We start from the raw sequence: 23616 nt of genomic DNA on the forward strand, positions 1-23616 counted from the left end.
ATTGCATATAAAAATATGTCATCATAATTTGTCCATGTTACATGTTGAAGGATTATTCACAACTAGAGTAAAAATGGGGCTTGATGTACATTTTTGGATTTTTATTTGAGAAAAAAAAATAAAACACGTATCATTTTCCTTCCACTTCACAATTTTGCTCTACTTTGCTTGCTTCATCACATAAAATCCAAAAAGGTTTGCTGTAACAGAATGTAAAAAAAACCAGCAAAATTGTGCATCTGTTTTATTAACACTCAAAGTTAACTGAAAAAGTTGACAAATTATGTCTTTAAAGTAACACATAGTATAAAATATTATAATGAAGGCTAAATTGAACACGATCTTCCAGCAGCTATTACTCCTAAACACCGTTAGGTGGCGTCATAGCAGCAGGTAGGTGTCCTAATAGATGCTCAGATGGTGGAGAACCGTTGAGTTGCTCAGATTAACATTCAGTTCATCGTAACTTCAACTTGAAATAAAGTGCCTGAACTTCCACATGATGGTACTTTAGATCTGGAGTTAGTTTGTGGTTGGCGGTCAGATTCAGATTTTCTTTGGTTTGTCTATAAGCTCTAAATGGAAGATTGTTGGATATTTTGGGAATTTTTCTAACTGTGTCCAGATTTCCCTTGAGGATATTCATTCAAACTCAGAAATCATCCATAAACAATCGAATCCAGACAGAGTGTGTCCCAAAATCTGAGTTTTTCCTATCTGACTTCTCCTCTTCTTTTTTATCTATTGAGTGAAAATCATCATAATAGAGGAAAAAATGCGATTTTGAGTGAGTTGGACGAAAGACAAGGTTACCTGATGTGTTTGGCTCGCCTACCGGCAGCAGACGGAGTCCCTAACCGACACCTACCTCCTACCTGCCTGCCTTTCTGCCCACCGGCTGCGCAGCTGCCTGCATCCCGATAAGGAATCAGGAGGGAAAGGGGTGTGGAAGCTGGATCTGAAAGAGGAGAGAAAGAGGGAGAGAGGTAGAGAGAAAGAGAGAGACTGAGGGAGGGGGAAAGGTCAGGGCTTGGGGGGGGGGGGGGGGGGGGGTGTTATTACTCTGCCAGAAATAAGGAGAGTTTCTACAGAAGCGCTTTGGCAGACGAAAACAAGGAAACGGAGCGAAACCAACCAGCCTGTTCACCGCAGGTACTTTCCGCAAGAGGCAGAGTGGATTTTTCTCTTTTTGCCTTTTTTTCTATCGCTTTTCTCCACGTTAATTTCTCTGGTGCTGAAGTGAAGTTCGCGCAGTGGAGCGCAGGGAACTTTGGACCGTGCGTAATTGTGGAGAGTTTTTCTTGTTGCGCTGCGTCAGGATGCGCGTCTGGCCGCTGCTGGCTCTCCTCTGCCTGATGTGCGCAGGACGCGCTCAGAAGTTCTCCGCTCTCACGGTATGAAGCCGCAACAGGCACAGATTGATTCACTTTATTTCATTTAGGACCAAAAATATTTGGTATGGATTTAAATTTTGATGGGTTTGATTTGCAGTTATTGAAATCTGGTTTATCACAAAATGATTACATAAGACCAATAAAGCTGACACACAGAAATGTCAGCTTATGAAAAGTCTGTCCTTGAACACTCAACATTCTGCATGGATTACTGCCTCTGTGCGGTGGCAGGTATTTAGAGTAAGCTGCGTCATTAAATCAGGTTTTGGTGCTTTTGACGCTGGTCGGCACCAGGTTCAACCTCTCCATAAAGCTTGTCAGTAACTGTTCACATGAAGTTCTCTAAAATGTCCGGAGAGATGACTGCGCTGACTCTGGACTCGATAAAACCCATTGGACCGACAGCAGCAGATGACATAACACTCTAAACCATCACTGACGGAAGTCTTGTTTAATGTGTGGAAGTTTTTGAAGCTTCTTCTCCATCTGCAGTCAACGCCCCTTTTAATTGTAAATTAAAAACTGGACCTTTTTAATTCACAATTTCAGCAAGGCTGCAGTAACTGGTGATGCTTCTGCACCTTTTGCCACCATGTTTTCCCTCCACTAAACCAACTTCTTTAGCATTGACCTTTTGTGGCTTACACAGAGAGGCAGTCTGTTGGACAACTATAAAGTCTGCAGTCCTCCACATGAATATGTAAGCATAGAAATAATTTAATACTTTTATATAAATCCTCCCTTTATTAGTCTTATGTAATCACATTTTCTGATAAACGGAATTTTGAGGTTTTCATAGTACAACTTAATACATGTCACAATGAGTGTAATGAATCTGTACAGTACATAAATGCATTTTTTTCAACTGAAACACTGAAATAAATAAACTTTCAACTATTTTCTAATTTATTTAAATCTACCTGTATGTCATAGGATACATTATGTCCTACCAGAAGATCAAACTCTAACCATCAAAACATTTTTGCAACATGGCACATCTTTTCACGTGGGTCAGTGAAAATTCAGTTACAGAATAACAATGTGTTTGAAAAACAAAACAGATTGACTACCAAATTAATAAAAGTGTCTTAGATTGCCTTCTTCAGCAAACACACCCAAAATAAGTAATAACCTATCTTTAGTAAATGGTTGTTCTGGTTTCCTCTTGATATTCTCAACATGCTGAATTATGTTAAAAAATAACTGTAAGACATAATAGTTGTTCAGAAATGCACCATAATTTTATGTTTGGTGCATGTTTAAAACCAAACAATGGCAGTCTTTCATCTTGCATAGCAATCTGCAGTGGCAGATTATGAATAGGATGAGCACCTGCTTCTGGACGTCTTCCCTCTGCAGAACCAAACACACTCCATCAACAAAACGCTGCAAAACGCTGCAAAACGCTGATCCTATGGAGGAAAATAAAGATCCCAAGCAAATTTTAACTTGATTTTTCTCAAATGTTGTTCTAAATAATCTCTGCTCAGTAAAGATTATTCCTCATTAGATTTGACTAGTTCAGTTATTTCAGATTTTGAACAAGAGATGATCACATTTAGTCCAGCTCGCCTCACCCCACAAAAACTAGAAAGTAACACATTTGTCAGCTGTGCCCAGAACAAGTTTGCTATAACACAGAGCCGATGGAATAAGTTTCCCCTGCTTGTTGCTGAATACTGGGAGAGTAGGTTACTTGGAGTAATAACTCTGCTGGAGTTATTATTACTGATAATTGCATGCATTTTAAGGGGGGCATAAAGATGGGCTTGCCCAGGGCACCGTTCCTGTTAGAACCACCACTGCTTGTCAAACTAAGAGAGTTCAAGAGTTACAGTCTTGTTAAATAGAACAACTTGCTAAAAATAAAAATAGGTAACACTTGCCTTAAACACTGGCAAAAAAAACTTTCACACTCAGGATGATTTGATGCTTTTGATGTGCATGTGTGCAGCAGAAGCACGGATCGACAGGCCTGAGCAGCCGGTGCACATGGCATTGTTTACAGCCACAGGACTCCAGCAGCCTGTTCAGTTTTTCCATCAACTGCTAAAAAATCACCATTTTGAGAGGAGGTGGGATTTCATTGGCCTGATCAGGTTCAGTTACAGTGCCAAAGAAGGATTAGCAGGGAGAGGAATGTGCTCGGTCATCCCCCCTCACCGCCGGGTCGGCTGATGTGGCAGCTGCCTCCCCAGGAACATCATTTACGGTTTGCGTTAAGATGTCCAAGAGTTATTAACCTGTGAGTGAAAAGGTTGAAATCCTCTCTCTGCGGCAGCGCGCTGAAGCGGTGGAATGTGGGAGTAATTGTTTCACCAAGCCAACGTTCCTCCAAAATTTACACATCCACTCACACTAAATCTGCTCAGTGAGTGGGTGTCGTGATTCCTGCTTCAAAAATGGAATCAGAGGATTTTCAGGTCATAAAGCGGTTGCCCAGGAACAGATGTGTTTGTGGTGTGTTTTCACATCACATCACATCAAAGTCTGTTGGGAGAACTGCAAGAATGAGAAGCATCCCTGTTGATTTGCGTGTTGGCCTGATATCAGTGTGGAGCAGCAGACCGACTTCTGACTCATTGTTTCGGTCCTGGTTTCATGTTAACAGCTGAGTAATTTGCTAATTTTGTGGGTTATTTTCCAGGATTATTTGTGTGACAGATTTTTTCTTTTTCCAAGGGGAAATAGGAGTTTGCAAGGATGTGTGAAAAGAAGGACACACAGAAAAAAAAGAAAATTTCAATGTGATATGTTGTGACTTGGAAAATTATTCATACCTCAGAAACTTTTCCACATTTTGTCGTGTCACAACCACATCCTTTGCTGTATTTTTGGGGATTTATGTGACAAACTACATCAAGATGATACATGGTTCTCAGGTTTTACCAACTCATTTTTCTTTTCAACCTCAATGATTCAGTACTTAGCAAAGCCATGTCTCTCAGCGCTTAAAGCTAAAAGTTTTGAGGTTTATCTAGAGACTCTTTTGCTAGTTTATCCTCACAATATACCTCACCCTTTTACAGAATACGAGTTGTCAAGCCTTATTGCCAGATACTCTCAATTGGATGTTGGTCTGGACTTTGACTAGGCCATTTTAACAGATGAATATTCTTTGATCTAAACTGTTCCGCTGTATGTTTAGTGTTGGACTTCCGCCTATGTCTACAGTCTTCTTCTGCCTCTAACAAGTTTTCTACATATTAATTCAAAAAATAACAATTTATTGAAAAGTTAATTGATTTCAGTAACTCAATCAAGAAAGTGAAACACATTATGTAGATTAATTGGACTAAAATTGATTTTTTTAACCCTTCATTTCTCTTAATCATGATCATTTACAGCTAACAACAAATGAAAACACAACATTTAAGATTAAATTTTTCTTTTAATCATCTGAGAAACAAGACTCACCTGGACATATACTCTAATTTATTGAATATGACCATACTTGGATTTTCCTTTACTGAACTCCGTCCATCTTCCCATGAACTCTGATCAGCTTCCCCGCAGTATGATGCAGCCACTACCTTGCAGCCCGATGTGGTGCTCAGACTGATGTGCAGTGTCACAAAACTTTTACTGTCATTCAGCCGACAGCACGAGATTCAGAATGCTTCTCAATGGACACATTTAAAATAAGAATAAAAACAAGATGAAAGGGAAAAAACCCTAACATAAGTCAATCTAATCAACCTAGTTTAAAACCCCAACCAATAGCCATTTAAATCTCTCACAGCATATGAAAATAAACTCTTTAAAAACTTGAGGAAAAAACTAAACTATCTGTGTTTTTTCTACCAACTATACAAATGGTGCAACATATGAAGAACGTCTGTTTCAAAGCTCCTTATGGGTTCAGTGGCCATTGTGCCTCCAGAACGCCTCCCACCTGTGCAAAGAGACGTTCTCTTTGTCCTCGTTCCTCCATCAACGTCTGCTCACAATAACTCTTCTTTCTTCAAACATCTTTTTCTGGTCATTATAAAAGGCTGCTTAGAGGCTGACACTTTCTTCCCTTTCCACCACGCTGGAAACTAATGATTCCCCTTCCTTGCATCAATGTGGGAAACTCCTGCTAAGGCCATTTAGCGCATTAGCTGCAGCTCTGGGCCAGGGCTCCCGCTGGTCCTGCAGGGCCGGAGTGTGAGGGGCTTCTTCAGGGGCTGGAAGCGGGGGGCCTCCCAGCCCACGGGGCCTTCATTGGCTCACAAAGGGCTCTCCGCTGGAGGCTTGCCTCTGCTGTACGCCATTCAGCCCCACAATACCGCAGAGCCGGGGGGAGGTAATAGGATTTGATTTGTATGCCGGCTGATTTGGGAGGAAAAAAAAAATTCCCTCGCACTTGCACGTCTCGCCGTCTTTCAGCCGTCTGTTGTTCCCTGGCCAGCCTCTTCTGTTCTTTGAGCAGATGCAAACAGCATCTTCCAAGTGAGATCACACAAAGAAAGAAAAACTGAAAAGAAAGAGCAAAAAGAGAGAATATGAGAAGCAGCTGTTTGCAAGTAGACAAGAGAAGGATTTGGGCAGATTTGAGTCTCAATATGTGTCCTGTCTTGTATGGAGCAGTTTTCTGAGGAATCAGGGTGGAAGCTTGTGCAGTGTGCAGAAACAGAGGCCATTCATCATCATGCTGCAGCGCACAGCAATGGGCTGAACTGGCTGGAAGGAAACATGTTGGTCAGAAACCGTACTACATCAGAAGGAGCTTCTCAGCACTGTTACCTTCTAAAGCTTCTTGTTCCAACTCATTCTCATGTCCTTCGCGTTTTCCCACCCCATCATGGAGACTGTTAGCAGGAAATCTGATGGTAAATCTGGGTGGCGGATTTCGTGGTTGGCTGATTTCATGGCTTGCTGTGTTTTCCCAGGCTGTGATCTCAAAGCTTTATGGTAAACCTGCAGGCGTTTTGCGCTCCGCTGTGCGCTGTATAGTGACCATTTAGCAGGATGCTGAGCTGCTGAAAGACTCAGTTAGGGTTGTCAGTCTGCTGGCTGCTAGGGGGCCTGTTGCTGCTGCGCTGAGAGCTTGAGGGCCAACGCAAGCCTTTTGGTCAAACACACACATGCACTCGCCCACACACAGGATGGCTACTAGTGCCTTTGCAAAAGACACCATAGAATAAAAGGGAACTGAGAGAGATGGAGAAACTGGAGGATGAGAGGAAGGGTGTGAAAAAGTCATGAGAAGAGGAAACGGAGAACCATTGGGACGGAAAATGAGACTTTAGATCAAATCACATCTAGGAGACTTAGGATGCGTTCACATTACCCTTGTTTAGTTCCCTTAATCAGACTCAAGTCTGTTTCTTAACTTTCCCTTTATGATCAGTGGCTCAGAGCAATGGATGCAAAAAATTATATTTATGCACCATGAAAACAGGAAAATATACATTAATTATTGCTGAAAAAGCAAGTGAATAGCATTTTTAATAAAAGTTTATTTTGAAGAAAATTGCATTTCTGGAGATTTATTTCTCACCAGAAATAAATCTTTCTGTTTTGTTTTGCTTTTCTTTGTCTTTGAATAAATTTACTCAATTTAAAGGTTGGATTTTTCTAAATTTTACTATTTAAGATTATTTTAATGCATAAAAGGTGTTTGGTTTTTTTCCACATTGTTACCAGAAGAAACAATATATTTCTTCTCATCTTTATGTAGCCTTTGAAAGAGCACAACAGTGCAGTATTTCATATTCATATTTAAACATCAAAGTACAGCGGTAGTTCTTCAAATGACGGGACGTGTTTGGATGCTGGGAGACGGATCGTCCAGAATCCCAGTTGGACCACACCAGAATCAGCTGCTGAGTTTTTCTGTCGCTCTGACCTGTGATTTTTCATGCTTTAGATTTCTTTGTGGGAAGCAGTTAGCTTCGTAGTTTAACTCTCATCATTCATCATAGATTCTACAAGCCAGAAACACCAAATTGCTCCTTCCTTTAGGTTCAGGATCTAAAAGAGACATCAGTGCACACCTGTGATATCAGAGCGCTCTGTGATGCTTTGTCGTTGTAAAACATATTTAAAGCTGATATGCATCGCCTCATAAAATGTGACTTTTTTATGTGTCTCAGCACAAATCCCTCGTGGCTTCTCCTCCGATGTGTCTGAACGGGCCTTTCCACTCTGATCTCCCCACACAAAGATTTATGAGCCGGGCTGACAGAGTGGGCTGTGGGACCCCCACCCCCCACCACCCCACTGAGGCCCAGGGCAAATCCACCCCCCCTACCTGCCCTCTCCCAGGTGCATGCAGCCCTGCAGCCATACCTGTCTTCATGAGGGGTGCAGGAGGGGGGCAGCCACCAATTCTCATCTCTCCCTTCATTTGTAAAATGTCAGACGCTACAAATTTTCTTTTTATTGCTGATGATCCCGACCGCCCTCTTCCTGGAACAATGTCTTCTCTGATTCTGATTTCCAGTTTCTGTCTGGTTCACGCCTCGGATCGGTGACGGAAAAGACAGGCAAAGCTTTTGGGAAGTGACGGAGGGAGATTTTGAGCATTTCTCAGCACAAAAGAGGAGAAGTGTCTCAACAGGAGGAAACAGAGAGTTCCCGTCTTTATCTCTGAATGTGACTGCACCTGTGTTGGAACGGGTGAGGAGTTTGGATTTTTCCACCTTACCCAGTTCATTATGCCTCCCAAAGTAAAAGCATTGCACAAAAACTGGATGAAAAGCTGAGCGATGTGTTCTGTATTCAGTCTTTTATTTATTGTAGCACTCACAGCTTGTTGCCACCCCCCCACACACACCCCTACACACACACCCTTCTCTTGAGGTTTCAGGCTGCTGCTGCTGCAGACACAATGGTGGCATTGACTCAGGTGATCCGACGCGTTCTGTCCTTGTTTCTCTTTTCATGGCTGAGCAGGACGTGTTTAGCAGTGAGGCCAGGTGAATACCTGTGCAATGTTTGTACAGACAAAGACAAGCGGATGTGACTGTCAAGTCTTCTGCAGGACCACGAAGAAAAATAAACCTCAGCCACATTTGTTGACTTTACTTTGCACTGATTCGTTTCTGCTTCTTTGTGTCTTAAGAAGCAAATGCTACGCTTTGTTTTCTTCTCACAAGACTGATGGACAGTTTGCACGACGTCCTCCAAGGACTTCTGTCCTGAAAGCAGCTGCAGGTGCATCACAATAAATTTGAATATTATCAATGGCTTACCTGAGTTAACTGAATAAGTACAAAATGTGAAAATCATATATTGTACACTGCACAAACACAAAATCTTTTTTTTTCTATTTTCTAGTGCAGATATTTTACACTAGAAATAAGACAAAGCTAACACAAATAACTTTTCAACAAGAAATAGAAGACTGTTTTAAGTCAATAATTCCTTAATATTGATGAAAAAGTATTTGATCCACTTTCAGGTGGGAAAAATATATTTTTAGAGAAATAATCTGTCGGTAGAAGTAGAAATTCCACTGGCAGTTCTTATTTATTGCTGAAAAGTTATTTGTAAGTGTAATAACATGTTTGAACAGGATATCATCTCCTAACTGAATCCCATAAAATTCTCAGTTTTTGTTGCAAACTGTAATGATTCAGAGATTACTGCCTCCCAGAAATAGCCCGCTTGTCCAACTTTTCCCTGATGCTCCACTCCTTTGTTACTTTTGCAGTTTCTGCGGGTGGATCAGGATAAGGAGTGCAACATGGAATGCACCGGAGCGCCGCGGAAGCCCCTGTGTGCCTCTGACGGCCGGACCTTCACATCTCGCTGCGAGTACCTCCGAGCCAAGTGCCGCGACCCCCAGCTGGAGGTCAGCCGAGGGCCGTGCAAAGGTCAGGTCACGAGTCACGCTTCAGCGCTGCCTGGGGGTGAAGGGGCTGTGGGGGTCGGGAAGGTTTGCATTAGAAGCCACTTCAGTGTAATTAAATCTTTGAGATGGAGGAGCACTCAGAAAAATGAAGGGGTGGGGAGGGAGGAGGGGTTCGGCCTGAATGGATCCAAGATTTTAAGTTTTGTTTGCTAATACAATAAACATAAAATGATTTGATTTATTTGAAACTTATTAACTGGTTTGAATGATTTCAGCTCCGCAGTGGTCTGCCAAGACTCACTGGTCTCATCAAAGTGATGTGAAGCTCTGTGCTTCAGATGCATTCGTTCCCCTCAAACCTTTTCAGCGTTTTGTCATGTGACAACCACAAACTTTAGTTTATTTACTAGAATAAATCAACACTGAGGTTGCGTCCGGGTCGAATGCAACCCAAATCAGATTGTTTTGCCCATATGTATTTTCACTGCCGTCTGAAAGACCCACTTCCGATCTTTTCACCCCCACAAAAATCTGATCTATCCCACTTCTATATGTGGAACTAATTCGGATCTGTATCTGTTTTTAGAGCGTCTGCAGTCTGAACGGTCATGTTGTATTTAATCAAACGGTGTGTCATAATTCTGCACCAGAAGCCAGAAGCAGTAAATCAGGAAGTTAGAAATGGCTGAAAATTATAATTATGAACTCATAAAAGAAGTCAGTGAAGCATCACATCACGATCCCACCACTCTTAGCTCTGACATCCAGACTTCTCTACTGAAGCTGCAGTCAATGCTCCACAAAAGGTCGTTGCTGTTAGCTGTGCTTTCTTTTTGTTAGCTATTATCTTGTGATGATACGCTTCACGGCTGAATAAAGTTTAGTATCGATCCACAGACGGTGGCATCCATTATCACTTCACCAGAAGACTGAGGGGGCTTCTAGAAAGCATAGACTCAGGAAAGCTGGATATAAATGTGAACAAGCACAATACTTTTAGTAAAACAACAATTTAAAACCAGGTAGCATTTTGTTCCATGAAAAAATATGAGAAACTTGAGAATTTAACACATTTATTAGTGAGGGATGAAAAGCCAGAGGGTCAAGCAGCTCATAGACTCATTGGAAGGAAGAAGCCGTTCACCCAGCGCTTCGCCCCCCACAGCTCCCCCGTCTCACCAGCTTCATAGACCAGTTCGTCGCTCGACAGACTGGAGACAATGCCCCTTTCTTATCATGCTAGAACACTAATGCAGAGAATGCAAGTAAAAAGGTTCGCTTTAAAAAAGTCTCCTATGATGAAAAACCGCTCAACGATTTTGCACCCATGGTGGGTTTCCATGGCAGTCTTTCTGAGCAGACATCTGGACGTAGCTGACAGTGACGCTACGCAAAATAGGGGCTTCCAACTAGGAAGCTGAAAAGACAAGAGTCCATGAAATTGGTTATGTATGCATCAGTAGCATTACCTCCCTCATTTCTCCCCCTGCCTCTGGACTGAAAGGCCCGGCGATGGAGAGCGGATCGGCTGCAGAAATAAACCAGAGGGCCGGTCTGCTTTGAAAGCACAGGGATGGTATTGTGTTCAAGGATGGTGAGAGTGGCACCACATTTGTTTCCTATCACCGCGCTCAGACGTTTCTAGTGTCTCGTAATTTTTTCCAGACATTTTCGCCTCGGAGGACGACGGCTTTTTAGATTTTCCACTGCAGCTAACTTTAGAGCTCCTGAGCTCACTGCGCTCCCTCCATCCGGAACATCCTGCATCTCCCATCGGTGTCGCCTGAAACACGTGGCCACCCTCCAGACTGAGACACACCAGCACCAGCAAGTGTCCAGTGGACGCTCAAACGTGTGCTGGTGAATACTTTCCAACTTACTGTGAGTCATTGTTTTAATGAGATTTGAAGCTGTCAGCCAGAGAGGCACTGCTTGGCAGGCTGCTGATGTGTCACAACAAGTTACCATCAAACTCATCGCTGCTCCACATTTTCCTGAGTGTTTGCACAGCTGGTGCTGCTGGCCAGGTAAGCTGAGTCACCTGAGGAATGACGGGATGAGCCTCGGCCCCACTGCAACATGTGAAAACTCAAGGTGTGCACAGGTGAAAAGTTCCCGACCCGCATTTTCTGCTGAGAAGCGCTGTAATCCAGATGGTTGAACTTTAAGGCGATAGTAATGCAGACATTAGAGGACGGGTTTGGTTTTCCTCCTGCATCAGCCCTTTTTTTAGGGTGACTGGAATATTTGGCTGGATCAAAAAGAGCTGCTTCCCCTGGTAATGGCTTTACCACCAGGTTTTCCGGACTCATTCCCAATAAGACTCGTGTTCCTGCTTCGGCTCCCAGCCGCACAAACATCTGCAGCTTCCGAAATGTCTTGAACCACTTCCCCCTCCTGTATCTCCTCCCTCCCCCGACGTTGTTTCTGTTTTTCTTTCATGATCTCCAAGATTCAGCATCTCCCTCTGACTCTTTAAGTATGTTGGTTTCATAGTTGTGGAGTATTTAAAAAAAAAATAAAAATAGCTACGCTTTGGGCTGAATTATGGCTGTCTCTGATGTTTAGCGACTGTTGTGATTTGTGTTCTCCTCAGAAACATCCAGATGTGTCGCAGAAAAGAAGTACACAGAGCAACAAGCCAAGAAACAGGCCTTTGTTCCCGTATGCAACCCTGACGGCACTTACAGCGAGGTAATGAGCAACATTGCATAAGTTAAGCTTAAATTCCTAATTAAAGCCAAAACATTTACCCAGAGAAGCCATTCGTTGTTTGGACTTTGCCAGAAAGTAACACTTGAAAGCCTACTTTTATAGGTTCAGTGCCACAGCTACACCGGATACTGCTGGTGTGTCACACCCAACGGGCGACCAATCAGTGGGTCTTCTGTCGTCAATAAAAAACCTCGATGCCAAGGTGGGTAAACTCTGAATTGAATACTTTAAGGAATCTTACCATCCTCAAATCCAGACCTACAACTTTTAGATGTATCTGAGTCAAACAACAAGGTCATCAGCAGGACTCTGGAGACCTGGACCGTATAATGAGGAGCCTGATTCAGGCGCGTTGGACCAGGGACTCGTAGACGCATCTAAAAGTTGCAGGACATGGTCATTGAAGACTGGCTTTGAGTCCAGTCAAAATGTTTTTAAACATCTTGAATCTTTTCTTCATTGTCACGCTACAACCACAAACTTCAATGTGTTTTTTTTAACAGACTGTGAGATATAATGTTTTTTGAAGCACTGGTGTCATTTATTTAAAAGTAATTGGACAGAAAATAAGGACAGAAGAGGGGGGGACGTGTAGCAAATGGCCCGCGTCGAGGATTTCAGCCTCTGCACATGGCGTTCTACCAGCTGAACGACACAGGATATAAATTTTATATCCTTATATTTACTGGATTCAGTGTCTGGACTTTGACTGGACCATTCTAACACATGGAGGTGTTTTGCTGTAGCCTCTAACAGGGTTTTCTCCTGGATTTCCCTTTATTCTGAGCGTGACTGTGGCTCAGTGGGAGGAGAGCTTATCTTGCAGTCTCCAGCTTACAGTACAGGTTTGATTCCTGTCACACATTGCCGAGCCCCTGAGCAAGGAACTTAACCCCAAGTCGCCTGTCATTAGAAAAGGGAATCTAAATTCAATCCATTTAACATTTAGTTCCAACCATCTTTCTATAAACTTTGATCAGCCTCCCTGTCACTGGTAAATAAAGGTATTCCCACAGCATAATGGTGCCACCACCCTGCATCGCCATGCACATGCCCGTTATGTTCGCTGCATGGATTGTGGCAAAATCCACTGTGGGACATTTTTATTGTACTTTTTCAACATATTTCTAGAGTGTTTGACTTATAGTTGTCATGGCAACAGATTCTCCAGTCTGAGTTGTGGATCTCTGCTTCTCTTCCTTTGCTACCTTGGGCCTCTTGGCTGCTTTTGTAATGATTACTCTTGTTAATCACCCTGTCTGTGTAGATGGACCTCTGTGTGTTGCCAGGTTGGTAAATCCTCTCTCCATGTTCAGATGATGGATTGAACTTTGAAGCCATTTTGTTTTAGAACTCTTCTTTAAACTTCTCCACAACTTTCTCTCTGACCTGCCGGCCATGTTCCTTGGTCGTCATGATTCTATTCTTCATTTTATGGGTTGATGATATATGAATCCCTAACAGAACAACATTGCATTTTAAGTTTCTAAAGAGAGGACATAGGGATCTAGTTGTAGGCTCAACCCAGGCAGGAAAATTGCTCAACTCTCCAGGCTGCGGTCTAAACAAGCCGGGTAGAAAATCCACAATGCAGAGTTAAGCAACAAAGTTTGTACTGTAAGGAATGTCAAAATTTTTGGAGGACAGTCCCTGGTACACAACCCCCTAAATAATGCCACATGTCCTGTCTGCACATCCCTGACCGCCTGGGAGGCTGTCGGTGTCTCACTAATCAGAGGGTCTCAACCCAGCAGCAGCTGGTGCAAAGCAACTTCCAAATCTACATTAAGCGTAGAGATCAGATACAAAAGGGTCCAGATGGGGCCCAGTGGTAATGTTGGAGTGGTGCACCAAGACAGTTTACCTCTGTTCTGAATACATCTGTTGGTTTTTAGGTTCCAAACAGGACCGAGCGGCTCCTGTAGAACCGAGACCAGGTGAGAAGATTACAGAAACACCCTGATTCATCAGAAATGCATGTTCAGTCTGACGTTGTTGGTGTCATCTGTTGTAGTGACAGCATGATTTTATATTTGATTGTGAAGTTAACATTAACAGCTTTTGGCAGTAGAAGCTAAACAGCCGATAGAAAGGAAGCAGGACTGAATGATTACCTGCAGCCAGTTGGATCAGCTTAACAAACGAAAATATAATGTCTTAAAATCCTCAGAATCCACTATTTAAAATAAAAGCAGCTCAGATTTTTTTGTAATTGTGACTCCATTGTTTTTTAGGCTCAAAACAAGACAGAGGGACCTCCATAGATCCAAAACCAGGTGAGAAAAATGAACTAACTATGTATTTAGCCTTTTTCCCTTGATATAAACTATCGGTGTGACTATTTGACAGCAGGCAGCTCATATTGTCGTACATATTAGATTTTTGCAACATTTCCTATTCAATTTCATCCAGGTTTGTAGATCATAATACCTAAATTAAGTTTCATGTGCCACGTCAGGAAATGTGTAAGAAAAACCCAGCCAAAGGGCTGACTGAACATGGACATCAGAGCATAACACAATGATTGGGTTATTATAAGGCAATTATTTATATACAATGTATCCATTAGGAGCAGCAGAACAAGGAGGAATGTCTGAAAAGCATCTATGCTGAGATCTAACACACCAGTACTATACCCAGTGTTTTAAAAGTCCAGGCCATCTGAAATTAATGCTTGCGACAAAAACTATAATTCAAAAGACAAAAACTTTAGCGCCATTAAGGTCGACCTTGTAAGTTCTGCTCTGATTCTCACCAGTATTTGTACTCCAACAACATAATACTTTAAATATTAGCAAGCTGAGAAAAGGTTCTGAGGGTTTACCAAAAATACTGTAAAGTAGTTGTTCAATATTACATCACACAAACGCTGTAAGACCAGCTACTGTGGAAGCTAATGCTACACATTTGTAGTGTTTGTATCAGTCAAACTCTTGATATACAATCTGTTTGTTTTACTCAAACACTGAGAAAAAAATTTGTCATTAGCTGATTGTTGAGCATAAACACCCAGGACAAACATTAGATCCATTCTCGTAGCTGTGGAATAAGCCATGTAGTCTCCTCACTTAGCTTTTGGTTGTTCTTTCCAAAAGTCTTCATTTTTTCAAACTTACAGACCTCACTTACTGCACATTTCCAGTTTGGTGGACCTTTGGGGAAATAAAAGTCGTCATTTCGTCCTTTTCTGCTCACACAATAAACATTCATACATATTCCCATTACAAAAGCCTTTGTTTTACAAAAAACAATACATTTTCTGTGTAGAACAATAGCAGTGACGCTCCATGGGTCCTAACCAGACGTCATCATCCATATGTGGTTATAAGATAGGATTGAATTAGATACTAAATTGTCCATTTTAATAAAGGCATATTTCCTTCAGCATCTAGCAAGAAAAGACCATATAAACATGTTCTAAAATGAACAAAGTTCATAGCTAAAACAACACGCTTTGAGTTGTACTTTTATGATTTCTTCATGATTTATTACTTAAAGATTTTTAGGTTTATGCTCTGAGCTGTCTAGTTTGTCAAAATCTAGATTTATTCTCATTCTGTACTTGAAAATCCTTAGCATGACCAATTTATGTTTTTTTTACCCGCTGATGTGTGCCACAGAAATCACATGGAGAAGATTTGTATTAAATCTGTTATTTTCTTGGTTTGAATTTGTTTCTAGGAGAGAATTTGTGGTTTACTGTAACGGACCAAAAGCAGCTTAACCTGCTACCTTCACCAGGCAATAAAATCAACAAGCATTACCTCATGAGTTTCTTGTTTAACATTTTTTACTCTTCAACTTGGTTCTTTTTCAGCCGGAGCCTCGAGAGACACAAGGAAACATCCACCGATTAAACTCCAACCTAATTCCACTCTGTCTCTCATTAAACCTCTGACTTTTTCCAGATAAACAACCACTATGTTTTCCTTTGTTTCAGCACCAGAATTTGTTAAATCTGCTCAACTTGTTTAGCAGATGGAATTTGAAGTTTTCCCAAAGAGCTTGATTTGGGTTTGGTTGGATAGATTCCTGATGCGATAACGTGTACGGGCAATCATTTGTGTTATTCATGCCAACGTGACTGCGTGCGTTCCCTCTGTTACAGTGTCCATCTTAGCCAGGTCGTTACACATATATCAAGTGAGGAGGAGTGTGGGAAGGACGGTGAGGGAGGGACAGGGACAGGCTGTGGTTCAGTCTGAACTGGTTGGATAAACAGCGTGGTGAAAAGAAGAATAAACTGTAGGTTTGTGGTGTGCCAGCACCGAAAATAGCTGTGATTGCATCAATATTTTGATTTAAAAGAACCCCATCAGAACGCAAAGCGCTTCACAACACCCAGTGACTTGCAAAATGATTCATTGCCCTTGATGTTTTCCACATTCTGTCACGTTACGACTGCAAACTTCAGTGTATTTTACCGGAACTGTATGTGACTGTACATGTATGAACACAACGTAGCCCAGCATTGTGAGGTGAAAAGGTTTACAACCTTTTTTACCATTTTTATTCACCCCACTTCTAGTCTAATAACCCAAAATTAAATCTAGGGTAACCAATTGCTTTCCGAACTCACCCAATTACAGTCATATTTTGTTGTGTTGATAGACCAACACAAAGTGGTGCATAAAAGTGGAAAAAAGAGTGGTTTAAATTTTTTTTTTACAAATTTTATCAAATCTGGGATGCAGTTACTTTCAGCCCACTTTAACTCTGATACCCATAAATAAAACACTATAAAATCAAATTCCCCTCAGAAGTAAATAGAGCCACCTAATTAGTAAGTAGAGTCCATCTGTAAGTCATTTAATTTCAGTTTAAATCCAGCTTTTCTTCAAAAGCCACACATCTTTCTCAAGCCTTCGACGTCTACTGGCTCTTTTTCACTTGACATGCCTCCACTCTGCGCTAACGGCCGCGTGGAACCAGAACCTTTTCATCTACTTCACTGGGTTCTGTGCTGAGTCAGCTGAAAATGCTACAACAGAAGAATGTCTGTCACTGACTCCCTTACAGTAATTCAATTGAACATTTGTAAAGACAATGAACAGAAAGTTCAGCTAACATGGTTTCCATGTCCTCCATTGTTATGATTTTGTCATGTATAGTTCACGTTGCACTACTTCTTGGTTCTGGGTCCACACGACTTTTGAAAACCACACCCACTAGAGTTCAGTTGTAATGGAAAACGATTTGAGCCAAGCAGAGTCATGATGCTGATGGAAAAAATCCTTTTCAGAGCTCTGTTCCAGCCAACATTTGAGCATGGAAAGAGGATGGCAAAACTGCAAACCTACCTAAAGCTGGAGTCCCACATAGAGCAGCAGGTCAGTGGGCGGCTAACCTAGTAATAAGACAATAACCTTATAGTCAGAGCTACAATGCAAAGGTTTAGGCTACATTTATAAGACCGCTGACTAGAAACGTTCAGTATTTTCAGATGTTGATCAGGGAAAAGTTCCCTGTTTATAAAAACCTTGAATCTGCTGTAGTTGTCATGCCAGGCCTCTAGATGGCGCTGTGATCTTAGCATGATGTCAACATCCACTTTAGAGCTTTAGCTTCCAGCTCATTCAGAAAATGGCAACGCTTCTCCTTTTCTGATTAACAAAGTGTTCATGTAAAACATATATAGGCCTATAGGCTATTCCACATCATAAATTGAACAGGTGAAGTAGTACAGAGTAATGCTGTTGCTATCTGCTCAGCCATGCGTATAACAAACCCTGCAGCCATTCGTTCTGGACATACAGTATGTGCTTTCACAAGCGCAGAGTACTTCACACCTCTGCGGGAGTGTTTCCAAAAAGTTCTACTACAAAACCTGCTTTCAAAAATGCACTGGAATAAACCTGCAGCTGAATCACAACAAAAATGTGTAAACAAGGAGATAGATCAGAGCAAAATAATTAAAATAACGGCAGAATCCTAAATCTGAGAATCTTGGAGACAGTTGATAATTCTTGTTCACATCTTGTGCTATTTTGAAAAGAAGAAGACTCATAGATTACAGTCTTTATTAGCTAAGCTGGTCATGCCTAATGACGTGCAGGTGGTTCTGCAAACTATTGACTCAAATGGACTGAATCCAACTGCAGTTTTATTTGTTACATATTCTGAATAAAATTGACCTTTTTCTCATTACTGCCTAATTATGCTCCACTTTTTGTTGATTTATTGCATAATTTCTTTTAATGAAATGGATAAAAGTCAGTGGTTTTCATTTAGCACCATGTGACAAACTTCAAGGTGCTTTAATATTTCTGCAATGCAGCAGTTTTTACATCAGAACATAAGGCTTTAAACAACAAGCACCTTGCTTTAAGCACAATTTAGTTGCTTGACTTAAATCTATTTTTCACATTCGGAGTCATATGCAGCTGACGACTGACAAACGGCAGTAAAACTAATGCCTTATGACCACAAATAGCATGGGGGTTTCCTGGCAGATGCTAAGAGAGGTGTTACAGTCGTGTAAAAGGCCACAAAGTAAAGATCCGTTATTAGTGGTTTACTGTAAATCCAACTCATAAATATGCCTTTGAAATTGAGTGGGATAATAGCCTGTCTGACTCAGTCACACTAACTGATTGCATTTCAACACAGTGAACAGGCATGAGAAGATGAATGGCTGGCAGAACAACCTTGCCTTTAAAGTAAATTCCTGATTTTCAGTTGAAATTAATTGTTGAAGAAAGTTTTTATTCCCATTAAGCTCCTGGTTGTGGAGCCGCATGTTAGTGAAGCAGTTTGTGAAACACCTCAGTGTTGCAGAGTGACCCAGCCTGAGGTTAACCACACCGACTGTCATGGTCTTCACCCCGAGCCTCCCTCCCTGCCTCTCTCCCACCACAGAACAAACAAACAAAAACCAAACACATATACTCAGATTTCCCTCTGGTAACTGGTTCACCTCACACTTGCCAGCTGCAGTTTTCACCTATAAATTTTCCCACCTCTCTACAGCTTTTTTATCCACACGAAAAGATGGAAAAAAAAGCAGGAATGACTGGTTCCAGTTCTCCTCATCTTTAACGGGTCTCTGCTTTACCCTTTTTAGCATTACAAGTCAACTCTTTCACACACCCAACTGGTTTCCATTCTGTTCTCTTCACTCGTTCCCCCTTCATCTTTCCTGTCTGGGCAACGTGCAAAATCACATTGTAATGTGTTGTCTGACATTGCTAACATTTGTAATTGTAGTCTCTTTGCAAATATTCTCCATTCTAAACGCAGAACCTATCCCGGTGGAGCCACCATCTCCTCCAGAGGAAGAAGGTAAGCTGCTCTTCATCAATAAAGTCTTACAGTTGTTGTGGGGATGATGAGGGAAGAGGAGTTCAGAATGACAACAGAAGCAGGAGAAAAGATGGCAGAAAGAGAGTCCATGGAAACCTTAGGCACAAAGATTAGACTGCACTTTAAGAGCATTCAGGAAATATGTTTTCTGCAAACTAAAGTCTGTAAACATAATAATTCTTTATGGGAGTGTAAAATAACTTTGTTTCTCTAAATATGTGTCTCTATGTGAAAACTATGTGTCTCTATGGAGGATAATCTTCAGGATGAACAACCCTCGAATGGAAAGGACCAGCCTTCAGTCACGTGTCTCTGCAACAGAGCCTCTTTCTGTGAATCTCACAAAGTTTATTTTTACAAAGTTTAATCTTAAAATAAACAGACTATAACACAAACCAAATCTAATCTCAACTTCCACATTTCACACACTCATTGTGCTCCCAAATGAAGCCAGTCACAAGATTTTAATGTGCAGCTAGGATTAACTTACTGCTTGTGAAGAGAGCACAAGTTTTTTAAAACAGACAAATCTTTTCTGCTGACCTGTGCCGTACACTGGATTTGGACTATTTACATTCAAGTCAACATTTTGAATTTGACAAGGAATACTAGGATCACCTGATCCCGACTTACTGACTTACTGCACCAAAAGAAACGCATCAGTGATGCAGTTACATGAAAAATGATCCAATGATTCAGACTTTAGTCCATAAATCACAACGTTCTTGTAACATAAGCATTGAAATGTAAACATCTTTCTCCTAAAATGGTGGTTTCATAATTCTGCCAAGTCTTCCTCCCACTCTGATGATCCATGCCTGGATCAAGACTCTGGGCGCTGAACTTATTTTAAGAGGCTCCTTGTCTCGATATCATTAGCTGCCATCTCCTCCTTTAGCCAGTGGAGACGACACGTTTCTGCCTCCAGACCTTGTCTTACTCTTTGTACATTCCAGGTTGTCACTGACTTCTGACTTCTTCTTTTTCTTGCCATGTTTTTAGTTCTGTCATAAATACCTGCACTGTTAACTTGTCATAGTTTGTTGGCCTCAGCTGCGATCACCATGCGTCTGTTGGATACCTTGAGGCCACCCTTATCCAGTCTGAATGAGATTCCAGTGGCCTTGACTTGTACTAGTGAGGTAGATCAGTGAGTCGGTGTTTCAATCTTGAGGCCATTCATGTGAAGGAGATACTTGATGATGGCTCCACTTCTTATCTGGTAGTTTTTGTAACTTTTTGTGATGATCTGGTTGAGGAAAGTCAGGTCAAAGCACAACTTCATCAGCTTAATATAAACTTTTGAAACCTTTACAACTTTTAGTTTCCTGTTTTACCATTCCAGGCAAGTATCCATCACATCAGTTTCTGGTAGTCAGTTATGCAAAGATTATTAGAACCTCAATGAATGACATTTTTCCACTTTTATCAACAGCAGCCACATGTAGCTTACTTTGTCCACTCCTGAAGTCTGTGTTTCATAGCATGTAGCTTGAGTTTTATTACCTGGTTTTTCTCAGATGATATGCATATGTGTTTTGGACTCTTGTTAACAATGCTGTGTTGATGATTTCTTTCAGACGTCACTTCTCCGTACCCTGACCTGTGGTCGGTGCACTTAAACAGCAACCGGCAGAACAGATCCAGAGCATCACGTGAGTTTCTTTAATGCTGAACTTTGAGATGTCTTCAAATCTCAGCAGAAAGTCCATGTTGAGTTTGTCTGACGTGTGTAAGCAATCATAGTTTGAGGCTGTTCCTGTCTTTTAAGGACTGATGGTGGGTTGTGAAACCAATAGATCTTGGTGTTGAAGTGCATCAGGCTTTGAGTATCTGTTTCACTGTGGTTTCTTGTATTGCTTCAAACCTGTAATTATCACCACATGGCACAAACACAGGATCTCCAGCTCTTCTCATTTTACGCACGTGTGTGTTTATCTTTATACCCCTTCCATGCTCATGGGGGAAATATGTTGGTTTCTGTATTTTAGACTGGCCCATAGATGAGAACCTTCTGTGTATGTGTGGGTCTGTGCGTGAATCCCATTATCATAATTTACAGCCAATAATAAGCCTGAGAAATGCTGCATTGGTGGTTTTGATTACGATATGCTCTTTGGAGTATTGGGGTGAAAAAAACACCCCGACCCCAACAAAGTGAGCCCATAAAGAGGCACAGAGTGAAGAGAGTTAGCTTAGAAAGTGCAGAGGTATTTCATTTGGTCTCTTTTGTGTGGCTGAAGATACCCTGTGAAAATAAACAAAGAAAAAGAATATCCATAATCCCACAGCGGCTTCAGAGCCTTGAGGCATGCAGCAAAGAGAGCGAGAGCTTGGCAATAAAAGCTCGTATACTAAAAAGTCCTCCTTTCTTTTCTGACTTCAGTGCTCTTATCTCCCTTGGAAAGCTGCATGAAAGCACGCTGCACTCTGTGAAATATAGTTTCTCTCCTATCCAGCACACTGCGTTTTCTTTGTATGTAACAAAAGACAAGATCATAAAAAATTGTGTTATTATTGGAAATTTGGAGCAAGTACACATATACTTGGTAATGATCACTCTGCTTTCTCTCTCTCTCTCTCACCCCACCCCCCCCCCCCTCCCCCCACACGCCTACAAAGGGCATAAGGAGTGTCCAAATATTTACTTAACTTGGGGCAAAGGGAGCTGTACTTAGTCATTAGCCTGTTAATGTCTATAAACAGTGCAATGAGGGGCTGATATAGCAGTCTACTCACAATGTCTCCAAAGACTCATCCTCAGAAAGTACCTCAAATATAACAAGTGTGCTGAGAGGACAGCTGCTTTTATTTTGCAAATGAATGAAAATAAATCAAAACCATTGCATGTGATGGAAATCCAGCACGGTTTGCCAGATCTGATTGAGATCTTCTTAATAAAATATAAACACATCATTTTGTTTACACAGAGTGTGCGTAAGAAGGTTTTCCGAAAAGTCCTGCCACTTGGACCACCTAAGTTAAAATTGATGTTTTTGTACAGAGCTTAGTAAGGAAGCATTGGATGATCTGTGTGTGAACTCTGAACTCTGTCCAGCTTCATCATGTGACCAGGAGCAACAGTCGGCCCTGGAGGAGAGGAGGCAGCGGAATAATGACGCCGTGTTTGTGCCAGACTGCGCCCAAGGCGGCTTTTATAAACCTGTCCAATGCCACCCCTCCACTGGCTACTGTTGGTGCGTGCTTGTGGATACTGGACGGCCAATACCAGGAACTTCAACCAGGTGGGCAACCAGTTGAAGTTCTCCATAAGTCAAGGAGAAAGGTGATTTATCCATGTTTGGAGGGGATACGTACCTGGAGAGCCTGCATTCAGTGAACATTATTAACTGAAGTAAACGTCCCAACTCCCACTCTTCTGGAGGGAGACTAAAGATTTTCCTCTATTTCTTCATAAAACATTCCTAGAACTTTTATGGAAGTTATTTTCTTGGAATGTTGATTAAATTGACCTTGTACTTTTATGGAATATTTATGAAACTTACCAAGTACTTTCAAGGAACTTTCCCGGGAGTCTCCTGGAACTTTTATGAAACTTATTCAGTACTTTCCTGGATCTTTTATGGAATTTACTAGCTTACTTTCAAGGATCTTTTCTAGAACTTTCCTGAAAATTTGATGACATTAACTGGATACTTTCATGAAACCTTCCTGGAACATTTATGAAACCTAGGAATGGTTAAGAAACTTTAATTGAATGTTTGTGAAATTTACCAGGTACTTTAATGGAACTTACCTGCTACTTTCTTGAAGTTTTTATGAACGTTTTATGAGACTTACCAAGTACCTTCATGGAACTTTTTTCAAAGTAAGAAAGTTACAGAAAGTTATCTTTCTTACCTTTCTGAAAGTTTCAGGTACTTTCATGAAACTTGCCTGGAATGTTTATAAAACTTCTTAACTTTCATTGAACATTTCTGAGACATTCCAAGTGCTTTCAATGAAATTCCCTGGAGGATTTATGAAACTTCAGGTTCTTTCCTGTAGCTTTTATGGAACCTTTTGGTACCAGGCCAGTACCAGGCCAGTACCAGGCCAGTGCCATGATGGTTCCATGAAACGACCCGCTAAACTTGCACATCTGACCTTGACATGCTGACAGACATTTGTGTTGCTGATACCAGAGATGGACTCAGTGGACTGGATAACAGCAGGTCAAAGGTCAGGCAAGCTGACAGTTGAGGACTAGCTACATTCTTATTAAGCTGCATTGCAAGGTATCACATTAACAGGAATCCAGGCAGAGTGCCAGCCAGCACATTAGGGCACATATGGAAGTGAGGTTTTTCCTCCTTGTCACTGGCCAGTTTTTTGACCCCATCAAACAGCAGCTAGAAGGACAACACTATCTGTCAGGGAGGCTGTGGAGGCATCTTTGTGTCCCACGCTCCCTGGCTGCCT

The 23616-nt window shown here is 41.5% G+C and overlaps 1 protein-coding gene across 2 annotated transcripts in view; it reads left to right on the top strand.

The window, feature by feature from the left end:
• Positions 1–1060: 1060 nt before the first annotated feature.
• smoc2 (SPARC related modular calcium binding 2) overlaps positions 1061–23616 on the top strand; it is a 29455-nt gene continuing 6899 nt past the window's right edge. Inside the window, exons 1-9 of one of the 2 annotated variants that reach the window (XM_032553852.1) lie at positions 1061–1394; positions 9037–9199; positions 11774–11871; positions 11995–12094; positions 13788–13829; positions 14127–14168; positions 19099–19173; positions 20775–20849; positions 22253–22439. In XM_032553852.1, the coding sequence (XP_032409743.1) occupies positions 1320–1394; positions 9037–9199; positions 11774–11871; positions 11995–12094; positions 13788–13829; positions 14127–14168; positions 19099–19173; positions 20775–20849; positions 22253–22439 (857 nt within the window). In that variant the 5' untranslated portion in view covers positions 1061–1319. The remainder of the gene's footprint in view (positions 1395–9036; positions 9200–11773; positions 11872–11994; positions 12095–13787; positions 13830–14126; positions 14169–19098; positions 19174–20774; positions 20850–22252; positions 22440–23616) is intronic. The other variant, XM_032553853.1, reaches the window with a different exon arrangement.

This window comes from Xiphophorus hellerii, chromosome 22 (assembly GCF_003331165.1).
Source record: "Xiphophorus hellerii strain 12219 chromosome 22, Xiphophorus_hellerii-4.1, whole genome shotgun sequence".
NCBI lineage: Eukaryota > Metazoa > Chordata > Actinopteri > Cyprinodontiformes > Poeciliidae > Xiphophorus > Xiphophorus hellerii.